General features: G+C 43.9%; 1 protein-coding gene across 13 annotated transcripts in view; it reads left to right on the top strand.

The window, feature by feature from the left end:
- dmd (dystrophin) overlaps positions 1-15,054 on the top strand; it is a 1,663,772-nt gene that overhangs the window by 1,427,252 nt on the left and 221,466 nt on the right. For 12 of the 13 annotated variants that reach the window (XM_033033201.1, XM_033033203.1, XM_033033205.1 and 9 more), the window contains one exon: positions 7,865-8,037. In XM_033033201.1, coding sequence (XP_032889092.1) covers positions 7,865-8,037 — 173 coding nt within the window. Of the gene's footprint in view, positions 1-7,566; positions 7,726-7,864; positions 8,038-15,054 lie in introns of those variants that run through there. The other variant, XM_033033206.1, reaches the window with a different exon arrangement.

The raw sequence follows: 15,054 nt of genomic DNA, 5'->3' as shown, positions 1-15,054 counted from the left end.
TCTCCAGAGATGCTGCCTGTCCCACCGAGTTACTCCAGCTTTTTGTGTCTGTCTTCAGTTTAAACCAGCATCTGCAGTTCCTTCCTACACAGGACCGAACCATTGTTGGCCCATGTATTAAGATATATGGGGCCAACAATGTATTCTCTGCATTACAACCTTCTGAAGATCGTTTCACCCATCTTCAACAATTTGTGCTGTCAATAAATAAATTCTTCTGAAATTGACCTGAACAGATGGTCTCTTTTGCAAATATAGCTAAATGTGGAGACATCTGTTGGTATAAATGACCATACTATTCAAATATCAGTCAAACTAGATTAAAAATTTACCATTACTGCATTCTGTTGTAACGACTGGAATGTCTCTGAAAGTTTAGCCAAATGCTAAATAAAAGGCCCATTGATGGACTTTCAAGCGATGGCAGTTCAGGAAGGAAAGTTGGCCATAATAACAAGGAAACTCATCCCTCTTCAGCAGCCTGAGGGGTCTCAGCTTAATACCACACTCAAAATTCAGAAACTCCGCGCTGAAGTTAAGCAAGATGATATGTTCAAGTCCTGTCATAATGCCAGAAATGTTTAGCTCAAACTTCAGAATGCTGTTCATTGATTGATTATTAGTAAACAGTACTATATCCAGGGGAAAATAGAAATGCCTTTTACAGGACAATGAATAACGGTTGTAAACAATTATGTTCCAGGATGTCCAAGCTCACAGTTAAAGATTGCCATCAGGACAGATTAGAAAATAAATCTTCATCCATGTGATGAATCTTTGGAATTCTCACGCAAGAGCGATGATGATGGGCTGAGTCACCAATTGCATTCAAACTGAGATCGCTAAGTGTTTTGCTGCTCAGGGGATCAAGGGACATGAGGTTAAAGTGACCAAGAGGTAAAAATCAACTATGATCATAATGAAAGGTACAAGGAGCTAAACTGCCTACTTCTATTTCTTTTATTCAGCAACTTAATCAATTCCTGGCTTCAACTGGCTGCTACGACAACTTCCAGTCAGGATTTCGACCTCTTCATAGCACCGAGACCGCTCTTATTAAAGTTGTAAACGACATCCGTCTTAACACAGACTCTGGCAAAGTTTCAATATTACAGGTGCACAACCTTTTATCCGAAGATCCAAATAACGAAAACCTCCGAATAGCGGCCATTTTTTCGGTCCTTGAAGAAAGGTCCTTGAAAACGTTCACCGAGGGCGGCCCGCAGAGGTGACAGCGGAACCTCCGGTCGGTCCTCGAAGAAAGGGGAACTAAATCCCCATTCATAAAAGAGAAGGTGAGGGTATATTGCGCGGGAGGGTTAATAATTGACAATCTGCTGCTGCCTGCCCGCTGAGTTAAAAAGTTCCCACGGTAGACTCACGATACACAGTGCAGATTGTCGCTCCCTTCAGTTTCACCCCACCTACGCCCCTCTGCTTCCCGGCCATGTGTGTGACCCCTTCCCTCCCCTCTCCAGCTCCCCGCCCATTGCACCGGCGCGGGGGCTTTGCACTGTCTTCACGTCGGCGATTGCAGCAGGACTGTGCTAGTCACCGGAGACGTCAGGACCAATTGGACACCGACCCCCAGGCCCACCGCAAGCACGGAGATCCCAGAGACCCACAGCCAACAGCAGCCCAGCCCAGCCCCACTCCAACTACAGAGGAAGCTGGGTTGCGGATGACGGGGCGCAGCTCGGGGCGTCGTAGGGGCCCATCGATGAGCGGCCACTCAAAGCCACGCTGGGAGATGTAGGGCCCTGCCCCGGTCTTGATGTTGGAGCCCCCGGCGGGCTCTAGCAAGTCCGCGGCAATTTACAGCCGCGCCGGGCGTTGTAAGGCCCCCCTCCAGGTCACTCTCAACCCCGTAATTCGGGCGGGAGAAGTCGCCGTTGCCGGTGCCCCGCAAAGCAGTCTCCCACCGTGGACCCGCGAGCGCCCGGTGTCACCATCCACCAGAGTCGGGTCGCAGCAGCGCGCCCCCGCAGTTCTCCACGCTCCGAAGCTGGCTAGCTCCACGGAGGTAGGTCCGTAGGTCCACAGCTCCCACCGCCGCCCACCGACCCCCAGGCCCACTGCAAGCACGGAGATCCCAGAGACCCACAGCCAGCAGCAACTCCAGCCCAGCCCCGCTCCAACTCCAGAGGAACACGTAGGGGCAGAAGCTGATGGTGTGCAAGGTACGTCTTGTTCTTGGGGTGGCGGATGAGGGGGCGCAGCTCGGGCTGTGGGCGAACTGCCACTTGTCGCCGTAGCGGCCAAAGATCATAGAGGAGCTCCTCTATGATCTTTGGTAGCGGCCCATCGGGGAGCGGATTCCTCTGGAGTTGGAGGGGGAGGGGGTATTGTGCTGTTTGATCGCCCCCTGCTATCCCAGGGACAGGGAGACACGGCGGCTTTTTAGACTGGTGGGCAATCACTTCCAAAGTTCTGCCCACACAGTCAGTACACTTCTCCTACACTGCATTTCATACAAACATTTATTCTGCAAGAAAAAACGACATTGAAGACTCAAACTCGCGATCGAGTAACTGCCAGGATCAAGGCGCAAACTCGCGACCTTGCGGATATGAGCCGAGCACTCTACCACTGAGCCAGCCATTAAAATCTACGCTAAAAAATTTCCATTCCGAAGACCGACAAATTCTGAATTACGAAAAGTGTCTGGTCCCAAGGCTTTCGGATAAAAGGTTGTGCACCTGTAATGCTATTAGATCTCAGTGCTGCATTCGACACTGTTGATCACTCAATACTTTTGGACAGGTTGGAAAAATGGGTGGGGCTCTCAGGCACAGTCTTAAGTTGGTTCAGGTCATATTTACAAGATTGGAACTATTTTGTTTCCATTGGAGACTTTGTATCAGAACCAACCAACGTGGCGTGTGGAGTACCGCAAGGTTCGATCTTAGGGCCCTCTTTATTCAACATCTACATGCTCCCACTAGGGCAAATCATGCGATATAATAATATTGACCACCACTGCTATGCCGATGACACTCAAATCTATGTAGCGCTATCACCAAATGATTATCGCCCCATAGATCTGTTGTGCCAGTGCATTGAGCAAGTCAAAGACTGGATGTGCCAAAATTTTCTCCAACTAAATAAGGACAAAACGGAGATAATTGTTTTTGGTGCTAAAAAAGAAAGGCTTAAAGTAACCCAACACCTTCACTCTCTGTCCCTGAAAACTTCAAACAAAGCCAGAAATCTTGGGGTCATTATGGATTCAGATTTAAATTTCGACAGTCACATCAAATCAGTAACAAAATCGGCCTACTATCACCTCAAAAACATAGCAAGATTAAGAGGACTCATGTCAGCTCAAGATTTAGAAAAACGTGTACATGCCTTTATTAATAGTAGGCTAGATTATTGCAACGGTCTCCTTGCAGGTCTTCCAAAAAAAACTGTCAGGCAGCTACAGCTTGTTCAGAACGCTGTTGCTAGAGTTCTAACAAAGACCAAAAAATTTGAGCATATTACACCAATTCTTAAATCCTTACATTGGCTCCCTGTATGTCAGAGAATTGATTTTAAAATCCTGCTGCTCACCTATAAATCACTACATGGTTTAGGGCCAAAGTATATCACTGACATGCTTCCACTATATAAGCCTTCTAGACCGCTAAGATCTTCTGAAACCAATCTGCTAGTGATTCCCAGAGTAAATACAAAACATGGGAAAGCAGGATTTAGTTACTATGCAACAAATAGCTGGAATAAAATTCCTGAAGATTTAAGACTTGCCTCAACTTTGACCACTTTTAAAACAAGACTGAAAACTTTTATGTTTACTTTAGCTTTCAGCTAAATCTTAACTACATTGCACTTTTAACTTTTGCACTTTTTATAATGCATTTTTAATTTTGTTTTTCTTTTCTTTTAGTTCTTCTATTTTTATTTCATTTTATTATTTCATTTATTGTATGACATGTTTTTATGTGAAGCACTTTGAGTCTGCCTCGTGTATGAAATGTGCTATATAAATAAAGTTGCCTTATTCATATTATCCTCTTCAAGGGAACTAAACAATGGATCAGAGCAGCAGTAATGCAGTAGGCACTGGCTCTTTCTTGTATTATTGTAAAGTCAGTACCGTTTTAGTCTTTTACTTTAAAGAAATGTTGTGCATGGTTGCAGACACAGAGATGAGAGGGGAGATAATGTTCAGCCTGGCATTGACGAACAATCAGTGGTTATACATCAGCTACCTATTCTGCATGCTGTCTGCTTGACCTTTACACGTGATTCATCATGCATAATACACATTGAATGCTTGATGCTGAACCATTAGCTTTCCAACTAGACCACAACTAAAACTTGCTACCTCCACTTCCCAGCAACCCGCAATTTAACGTAAGCCCTGAAGCTCATTGAAGATTGCCAGGCATTTTGTTTTACAAACGTCCAGAATAGTCATTGTTTGAACGGTCAAGCCCAAAAATCCATTTGAAGGTAGATACAATATGCTGGAGTAACTCAGCGGGGCAGGCAGCATTCTGGAGAGAAGGAATCGGTGACGATTCAGGTCGAGAACATTCTTCAGACTGACCCAAAAATCCAATTCATGGGTGGCAGACTGGCAAAACAGTTCGGACTGCTTTTGCACACACTCCAGTGACCGGATCTCGGGTGCTCTCCATGTGGAATTGACATGCTTTCCCTGTGACCATGGATGTTTCCCCTCAGTGCTCTGGTTTCCTTCCACAGCCCAAGGGGTATGCCGTTGGTTAACCAGCGACTGTGAATCACTCCTTATGTACGTAAGTGGCATGGAACGTATTGGATAAGAGAGAGAATAGGCTATATGGTCAATAAATGGGGGAAGAGGACTGATAGTAATGAACAGCCTGTTTCTGCGTTATAATAAGGAAAAATCTATTTTTATTATTGTGACATCAGGTGTATTTCCTCTTTTAAAATAAGAACCAGAAAATAAAAAATACAGCGTTAAGCATTGCTTTAAGCCACCTATATATTTCAAGGACAGTTGGGAATGGTAATAAACAAAAGATGTCCAGGTTACATGATGCATAAAATGAAAGAAGTTTCAATGTACACCAATTAATATACAGCTGTGCACAATTGACTGTTTGTTCTGGCCGTGTGAATTCACCCAGCCCAGGCGATTTTTGGCAAAGGCGAAATTGCACAGGTTGAAAGTTATTTCAGAGAAGCATTTACCATATCCATACATACCTAATACCTCCCTGGCTTCTTAATGGAATGGCTAACATCCTCAAAATAACAGAGGAGAATTTGATGTGTGTTTCATTTCTGCACAATAGCATTACTGGCAATCATTTCCTGGTTGATATATTGACAGTCATTCCTGTATTGTACTACAGATTCTGAGGTTAGCAATCAATTATAGTGATCTACCTCACATAGAAACACAGGTTTATTGCCCTCTGCTCTATAAGGACAAATTACACATGAATGAATTAGATGAACAAATGACAATAACGTATCATATTTTGAAGCAGAAGTACATATACTGTAAATTGAGGCTAGATTGTCGACTTTGATTGGGTATCAACAAGTTATCTCTTTTCCAATACTCATTCATTAATTTGTGCACATCAAGTCTTGGGTGGAATGGGAGTTAGTTGCAGGAGCATAACAGGAGCAAAACTTCTTATACAAATGTTGACCAACCAAATAATGTCAATTCGTATCTCTGAATAGTTCACTTGCACTTCATAAGGCAGCATCAAAAATTTCCCTTCTATCATCAAGCCCTCCAAAGTTGAAAACGTACAGAAATTAGTTCACAATTAAGCAGGAGCGAGCTCACTTTAAACCACAGCATGTAACAGGAAGTCTCAAGAAAGTAAATTCTTATTTTGAGCAACCAGTTAACGCCATGACTAGCCTCCGTGTCACTTTAATTCTTTAGATTTTTAGACAGCGTGGAAACACGCCGTTCAGTCCACTGAGTCGGCCGGACCCTGGAACATGTGCAGAATCAGTCATCCTTTGATCTGGTATTTTGTTGGTTCACATGCTTGATCAATGGTGTTTTATCATTAATGTTTTATTATTATTAATGTTTAATGTTTTCTGAGTCATTCGTAACTGTCACTGTATGTCATGTTGTTATTTATGGGTGGAGCACCAAGGCAAATTCCTTGTATGTGAATACTTGGCCAATAAACTTACTTACTTACTTACCAGCTGGAGCCTAGATGTTGTCCAGTTTTGCAATACCATTGAGCGCATCATTATCTGAAGATTTATCATTCCAGCAATCATCAAAGTTGCTCAGCCACCTACCTGCCCCAACAGTCTAACATTATCTACCTTCCCTTTACTTACCAAAAATGTCCCATTTTTTAATGTGTTTTGTTTGCTCTACTCTATACGACAAAAGCGATTTATTTATTTACCATTAAGTGCTGTCGTTGCCTTAACTATTTGGCCAACTACAATTTGTTCAATGCCAATCGTCTTGACTCTGAGATAATTAATTTACTCTTATTGGTATTGATACTCTAGCACCTTATTTCTTTCTTAAAGGATGAATCCAGATTGATACAAATACATCGATAGATGCTCCAGGAAGGTTTGTTCGGATTAAATGAAATAAATCGCCTGATGTATCGGAAAACAGTTATCAGGCAACGGAACCATCCTATCACCAACTAGAGTGCATTCCTGACTTACCATCTACCTCATCGAGACCCTCAGACTATCTTTTATCGGACTATACTGGACTTTTTCTTGCACTAAATGTTATCCTGCATCTGTACCTTGTGGACAGCTTGATTGTAATCTCATATTGCCTTTTCGCTGACAGGACAGCGTGCACCAAAAAACTTTTCACCGTACCTCGGTGCACATGACAATAATCTGCTTGTACGCACTAGAATTTAGAAGTTTGAGGCGGGATCTTATAGAAACTTACAACATTCTTAAGGGGTTGGACAGGCTAGATGCAGGAAGATTATTCCCGATGTTGGGGAAGTCCAGAACAAGGGGTCACAGTTTAAGGATAAGAGGGGAGTCTTTTAGGACCGAGATGTGGTGAATCTGTGGAATTCTCTGCCACAGAAGGTAGTTGAGGCCAGTTCATTGGCTAGATTTAAGAGGGAGTTAGATGTGGCCCTTGTGACTAAAGGGATCAGGGAGTATTGAGAGAAGGCAGGTATGGGATATTGATTTGGATGATCAGCCATGGTCATATTGAATGGCGGTGCAGGCTCGAAGGGCCGAATGGCCTACTCCTGCACCTATTTTCTATGTTTCTATGTTTCTATAATAAGCTAAACCAAACTAAACTAAGACCAAATGCACAGTTAATGTACTGCAGTTGGTCTGATCACGTAGGAGGGTTGTTTCGTGGTTGCCAAGAAGTAATGTGACAATTGTTTGAGGAATGTTTGAGTCCATTAAAATTTAAAGAGAACTGAGAACTGTGAAGCTTGTTGATTTGATAAAAGACAAAGCTAATTTCATAAGTGTTCTATTCAACTGTTGTGTCGCTAGAAGCCTCCTACAATGTGGAGTCTGAATGATGGTTTTGTATCCTTTGAGTTGCTTATGCAATATTGAAAGCTGAGGCTGGTTGCCTTCCAGTGACACATCTTTGAGCAGAAAGCACAGAGAGCTCTGTGCTTTCCCAAATTAAACAACGACGGCACAATGCAGGCGCCTCAAAAGCTCTGCATCCTTCCCAAGTTTAGCCTTAAAGCTTTGCAAAGAAAAACCTATCACGTGAAGGTCAGTTACATCAGATGTGTGCTTTTCAGTTTGCTTTAACTTCTTGTCGATTTTCTTACAATTCCACTGAAGATAACTGCAGCTCATTGATTGTCCTGAACTGTGGATTCAAGAGTTTTTTTTCCCCTCCGTGTTGCAGGATCTTCAGTCAGAAATCGATGCTCACACAGATACTTATCACAACTTGGACGAGAATGGACAGAAAATACTTAAAGGTCTGGAGGGCGCTGAGGAAGGGGTTTTACTCCAGAGGCATCTTGACGACATGAATTTTCGTTGGACTGAACTCAGGAAAAAATCACTGAACATCAGGTGAGTCCTTGCAACTTGCATCTTGCTCAAATTGGGGGAACAGCACCTCATATTTTGCTTGGGCAGCTTACAACCCAGTGGCATGAATATTAATTTCTCTAACTTCAAGTAACCCTTGTATTCGGTCCCCCTCCCACCCTCGTCCCCTTGCTAATTTCACCGTTTGTGTTCCTTCGTTGTCACCTTGTCCCCAGCCAACAATGGACCATTGTGGGCTCCATCTTTCCTCAGTCATTGATGCGGAATCTGCTTATTCTGTACCTCCCCATACCTCTAGTTGCCCCCTCCCTGACTCATTCTGATGAACGTTCTAGACCCGAAACGTCACCTATTTCTTTTCTCCAGAGATGTTGCCTGACCTGTTGAGTTCCACCAGCATTTTGTCTTCGGTTGAAACCTTAAAATTAATTTTTGACTCTTGTCGAGCTAAGAGTTTAGCGCTTATGTTTGGAATACTTCAGGATTATTATAAATTTGCAGTGATATAACTCTGGGTGACCTATTTCCCCTTGATAGCAATGTGGTAAATGTAATTTACGATGAAGTGTGATACCAACCTTTACAGGCCACCTCATGTCAATTCTCCAGGCTCAGATTTATAAGTAGTTGAAGAAGCTGTTGGCAGCTGCAGAGCTATAGCCAAGCGAATAGGCTCAGGACGCCACAGGGAGAATAATGCATTCTTGAATATGATGGGGGGGGGAGGGAAAAGGGATCATAATTAATCACTTCCAGCTACTTTATAATAGTGATCGTAACAGAGGAAAGGGGCAATCGTCATTGTTGTGGGCTCTTGCCCTCTTGAGTACGTGGCAATATTTTGGCATCTGATATTCCCCAGTGGGTCTGTTCGTGTGTTCCAGTGTGACCTGTGTAGTGGCTTCAAGAAAAATACCTCAAGCCTTTCAATGTGTGGGAATAACATTTTTAACAGGCAAATTAAATTTTCAGTGGGCCGCTTCTTTTAATACGAGACGGAAAGCCTCCCTCAGGCAACCCAGTGATGGATTTCCTTGTCACTGCGGAAAGCTAATGTATGTTGCGTGCACACTGAACTGCTGGATTCAGGACTCCCTCTGCCGCCCTCTTTCCCACTGGAAATCGTTCAACAGTCCCGTTGTTCTCTGGAGAACAATGCAGTACTGTGTAACAAGCAGCTTCTGCGCATAAATCTCTGCTCAGCATTCTCACAGTCCCACCACTGATATGGTAAAGGATTACACTTCTCGAATCCATTAACGCGGGCCTGAAAATATCTGCCATGTCTCACCAATGGTCCCGCATCCAGGTTTCTTGAAGTGGTTTACTGCTTATCCCCTGAAAATTGAATTTTATCTCTGATCTCGTGTTGAAGTTCAAATCTGCCATTTGAGCAACAGCTGGAAGAACATTGTTCCAGAGCTGTAACTTTAATTTTTACACAAAGCCAGCATTCCTTGATTACGCACTTAAGGCCAGCAATCCTGGAGCAGATACATTTTCTTTTTTTTTTTTTCAACCAAAAATAATTGATTCAATTATTTACAATAATTTGTACAGTACTGAATGATTCAAAACAAAACCCACCACCATAGTACAAAGTAAAACAAATAATCTTCATTGACTATTCCCCATCCTTGTTAAAGATGCATTCCACACCCCACGGTGCCCAGTGGTCTCGGAAATCCCCCAGGGCGCCCGTGGACAGTGCGTAGTCTCTATCTAAAACCACCCGAGCGTGGATGTAACCCTGGAAAAGGGGCAGAAGATAAATTTTCAACCGAATCAAGATGATTCTGACGTACCGACGTGAATAATTTTTCACTGGTGCAATTTCCTTTGTGGTTTTAAGATCTTTTTCACTTTGAATGCCAGGGCTCAAACAGCAGGTATCGCAAGTAGCAAGCATTCATTGCTTGTGAACCTACATCATTAGTAAGTCAAGAGGGTGGAATTCCTGCCTGAAGCTTGAGTGAAACTAATGAGGATTCAATATTCACTCTACTTTCATCTCCCCATATACATTTACTAGCCTTCCACATATTGCTGTATATTCGGGGTGCTATCTCCTCTGTTATATCAAAATACACCTGCAAAACACCAATGCCGCATGTCAGTAGTGTAGTAACAAGGAACTGCAGATGCTAGTTTATTGCAAAAGATAGAGTGCTGGAGTAACTCTGCGAGTCTGGCAGCATTCCTGGAGAACATGTCCGGACCCTTCTTCAGACTGATTGTTGTGTGGGGGTGGGGGAGCAAACTAGGAGGGGCAAGACAAAGTATGGCAGGTAATAGGCATGCACAGGCAAGGTGGGGTTTGATAGGCAGATGGCCAGAGAGTTAAAAAAGGTGTGAAACAAAAGGATTGAAGAGTTACGAGTTGTGAAGCCAGAAGAAGGCGTGTTGGCGGAGAGGAGAAATAGGTGCAAGTCCAGGTGGGCTACAGGGGAGGAGGGTTGAAAGGGGGCACGGGGAAGAAAGGGAAGGACCGGGGGGGGATGGAGAATTCAATGTTCATTCTGTTGGGTTGTAAGTTACCCAAGTGGAATATGAGGTATTGTTCCTTCAGCTTGCGTGTGGCCTCACTCTGGCAATGGAGGAGGCCCAGGACAGAAAAGTCAGAATGAGGATTGGAAGGGGAGTTAAAATGGTTAGCAACCAGGATATCCAATGGCCTTGGCACGTTATGCAGACATTTGCCCTTTGCTATGACTACTTATTGCGCGCACACAACTGAAACATTGCGATTAAATGAACAGATAAATAGATTTATCTGTTGAACATGTACAGCACGGTATTCAGGGAAATATTAGCCATTAATTTTATTCCCTTTGTTTGTGCACTGAGTTTGTCCCCTACAAATCTCACCAACTTCTACAGAAGCACCACAGCAAGCATTTTATCAGGATGCATCACAGCTTGGTTTGTGAACAGCTCCATCCAAGACCACAAAAAAATTGCAGAGAATTGTGGACGCAGCCCAGACCATCACACAAACCAACCTCCCTTCTATCGATTCCATTTATACCTCATGCTGCCTCGGCAAGGCCAGCAGCATAATCAAGGACGAGTCACACCCTGTCCACTCCCTCTTCTCCCCTCTCTCATCAGGCAAAAGATATAGAAGTGTGAAAACGCGCACCTCCATATTCAGGGACAGTTTCTTCCCAGTTGTTATCAGGCAACTGAATAACAGCTGGGAAGCCACAACCAGAGAGCAGTGCTGCACTACTATCTATCTCTTGATGCCCTTGGACTATCCGTGATCGGACTTTGCTGGCATTACCTTGCACTTACTCCCTTATCACTGTAAATGGATTGATTATAATCTTGTATTGTCCTTCTGCTGACTGGTTAGCGCGCAACAGAAGTTCTTCACTGTACTCAATCAGTAATCAATCACTCACTAAATCAACATGTAGAGGAATCAACGAGAGAGCAGGCTATTTTAGACTGGGTATTGAGTAATGAGGAAGGGTTAGTTAGCAGTCTTGTTGTACGTGCCCCCTTGGACAAGAGTGACCATAATATGGTTGAGTTCTTCATTAGGATGGAGAGTGACATTGTTAATTCAGAAACAATGGTTCTGAACTTGAAGAAAGGTAACTTTGAGGGTATGAGACGTGAATTGGCCAAGATTGACTGGCAATTAATTCTAAAAGGGTTGACGGTGGATATGCAATGGAAGACATTTAAAGACTGCATGGATGAACTACAAAAATTGTTCATCCCAGTTTGGCAAAAGAATAAATCAGGGAAGGTAGTGCATCCGTGGATAAAAAGGGAAATCAGGGAAATAGTATCAAAGCGAAGGATGATGCGTACAAATTAGCCAGAAAAAGCAGCATACCAGAGGACTGGGAGAAATTCAGAGACCAGCAGAGGAGGACAAAGGGCTTAATTAGGAAAGGAAAAATAGATTATGAAAGAAAACTGGCAGGGAACATAAAAACTGACTGCAAAAGTTTTTATAGATATGTGAAACGAAAGAGATTAGTTAAAACAAATGTAGGTCCCTTGCAGTCAGAAACAGGTGAGTTGATCATGGGGAACAAGGATATGGCAGACCAATTGAATAACTACTTTGGTTCCGTCTTCACTAAGGAAGACATAAATAATCTGCCGGAAATAGCAGGGGACCGCGGGTCAAAGGAGTTGGAGTAATTGAGTGAAATCCAGGTTAGTCGGGAAGTGGTGTTGGGTAAATTGAATGGATTAAAGGCCGATAATCCCCAGGGCCAGATAGGCTGCATCCCAGAGTACTTCAGGAAGTAGCTCCAGAAATAGTGGATGCATTAGTAATAATCTTTCAAAACTCTTTAGATTCTGGAGTAGTTCCTGAGGATTGGCGGGTAGCAAACGTAACCCCACTTTTTAAGAAGGGAGGGAGAGAGAAAACGGGGAATTACAGACCAGTTAGTCTAACATCGGTAGTGGGGAAACTGCTAGAGTCAGTTATTAAAGATGGGATAGCAGCACATTTGGAAAGTGGTGAAATCATTGGACAAAGTCAGCATGGATTTACGAAAGGTAAATCATGTCTGACGAATCTTATAGAATTTTTCGAGGATGTAACTAGTAGCGTGGATAGGGGAGACCCAGTGGATGTGGTGTATCTAGACTTCCAGAAGGCTTTCGACAAGGTCCCACATAAGAGATTAGTATACAAACTTAAAGCACACGGCATTGGGGGTTCAGTATTGATGTGGATAGAGAACTGGCTGGCAAACAGGAAGCAAAGAGTAGGAGTAAACGGGTCCTTTTCACAATGGCGGGCAGTGACTAGTGGGGTACCGCAAGGTTCAGTGCTGGGACCCCAGCTATTTACAATATATATTAATGATCTGGATGAGGGAATTGAAGGCAATATCTCCAAGTTTGCGGATGACACTAAGCTGGGGGGCAGTGTTAGCTGTGAGGAGGATGCTAGGAGACTGCAAGGTGACTTGGATAGGCTGGGTGAGTGGGCAAATGTTTGGCAGATGCAGTATAATGTGGATAAATGTGAGGTTATCCATTTTGGTGGCAAAAACAGGAAAGCAGACTATTATCTAAATGGTGGCCGATTAGGAAAAGGGGAGATGCAGCGAGACCTGGGTGTCATGGTACACCAGTCATTGAAAGTAGGCATGCAGGTGCAGCAGGCAGTGAAGAAAGCGAATGGTATGTTAGCTTTCATAGCAAAAGGATTTGAGTATAGGAGCAGGGAGGTTCTACTGCAGTTGTACAGGGTCTTGGTGAGACCACACCTGGAGTATTGCGTACAGTTTTGGTCTCCAAATCTGAGGAAGGACATTATTGCCATAGAGGGAGTGCAGAGAAGGTTCACCAGACTGATTCCTGGGATGTCAGGACTGTCTTATGAAGAAAGACTGGATAGACTTGGTTTATACTCTCTAGAATTTAGGAGATTGAGAGGGGATCTTATAGAAACTTACAAAATTCTTAAGGGGTTGGACAGGCTAGATGCAGGAAGATTGTTCCCGATGTTGGGGAAGTCCAGGACAAGGGGTCACATCTTAAGGATAAGGGGGAAATCCTTTAAAACCGAGATGAGAAAAACATTTTTCACACAGAGAGTGGTGAATCTCTGGAACTCTCTGCCACAGAGGGTAGTTGAGGCCAGTTCATTGGCTATATTTAAGAGGGAGTTAGATGTGGCCCTTGTGGCTAAGGGGATCAGAGGGTATGGAGAGAAGGCTGGTACGGGATTCTGAGTTGGATGATCAGCCATGATCATATTGAATGGTGGTGCAGGCTCGAAGGGCCGAATGGCCTACTCCTGCACCTAATTTCTATGTTTCTATGTACCTCAGGACACGTGTCAATAAACTAAACTGAAACTGAGTCACTCCTTGGGTTAACCTGGTGTCAGTAATCTGCTGTCATTTTGTATGTTTATCACTGATTAGCTTCGTGAAGCTTTCAGTGTGTCATGTGTGGTATGGCTTTCTCTTTTATGAAGATAAAGATAAAAAGCATTTGTGGCCTGTAATTTGCATTAGTAATCATCTCCTGTGCCTACCTCTGTGTGTAGATATTAACAAAACTGTTCTGATCTAAATTAATCCTGGGTGGCAACGGAAACCAGGCTGTCTGTAAGGTGCTGTGGGAATTGTTTGCTTGAAGCTGCTTGGTTCTATTTCCCAAAGGTTCAAAGGTTCATGTATTGTCACATACACCAATTGGTGTAGTGAAATCAAGTTGCCATTGCAGCACACTAATAAGAATACAACACAACATTAAAGAAGAATTTAACATAAAACATAAAAACATCCCCCCACAATGGTTCCCACTGTGGGGGAAGGCAAAAGTCCAGTCCCCATCCCCTTGCCCACCCATAGTCGGGCCTATTGAGGCCTCCGCAGTCGCCGCTACGGGGCCCATTGATTCAGGCCCTTCTCGCCGGGTGATGGTGCTCCGGCGTGGGGAGAACCCTCTCAGCGGCTTGGGATGCCTGGAACGGCCGCTTCCTTACTGGAGACCGCGGCTTCCGATGCCGACAGGCCATGCTGGACGGAGCTCCACCACTGGCGATCTCAGCGAAAGATCCCAGGCTGCCGATCACTTTTCCTTGCACTAAAGTGCTAATTGGTGCCTGGTACACACTCGGTCCTCAGGGATTCAACCTGACTACATGCTCCTCACATGGACTTGGAGCCAGCAGGTGGGATGGACATGGGCGCAAGGCCACAGCTGCCCTGCTCTACTCACTTGCTGCCATCGCTAATGTTCATGTCTGACAAGCTCTAATCTACTTTCTCTCCTTCCTGCCATGTTCTGACGAGAGGTGATTGACTGGAACTGTTTGTTCTCTATCTTTAAGTGCTGTTAAACTGGCTGAGTACATTGAGCGTAGACTCAGTGGGCCGAAGGGCCTGCTTCCATGTTGTATCTCTAAAGTCTAAAGGTGTTGGAGCTTTTTGATGAAGCATCAGAGCCAACATGGTAAATGCGGTTGAAGTGTTAGCAGTATATTTCAAAAAGATGTTTGAATTGATGCTACATAATGGGCTTGTCATCAGGACTGAAAGCCAT

This window comes from Amblyraja radiata, chromosome 14 (assembly GCF_010909765.2).
Source record: "Amblyraja radiata isolate CabotCenter1 chromosome 14, sAmbRad1.1.pri, whole genome shotgun sequence".
Taxonomy (NCBI): Eukaryota; Metazoa; Chordata; class Chondrichthyes; order Rajiformes; family Rajidae; genus Amblyraja; species Amblyraja radiata.
This window is presented reverse-complemented; position numbering and strand designations above follow the sequence as displayed.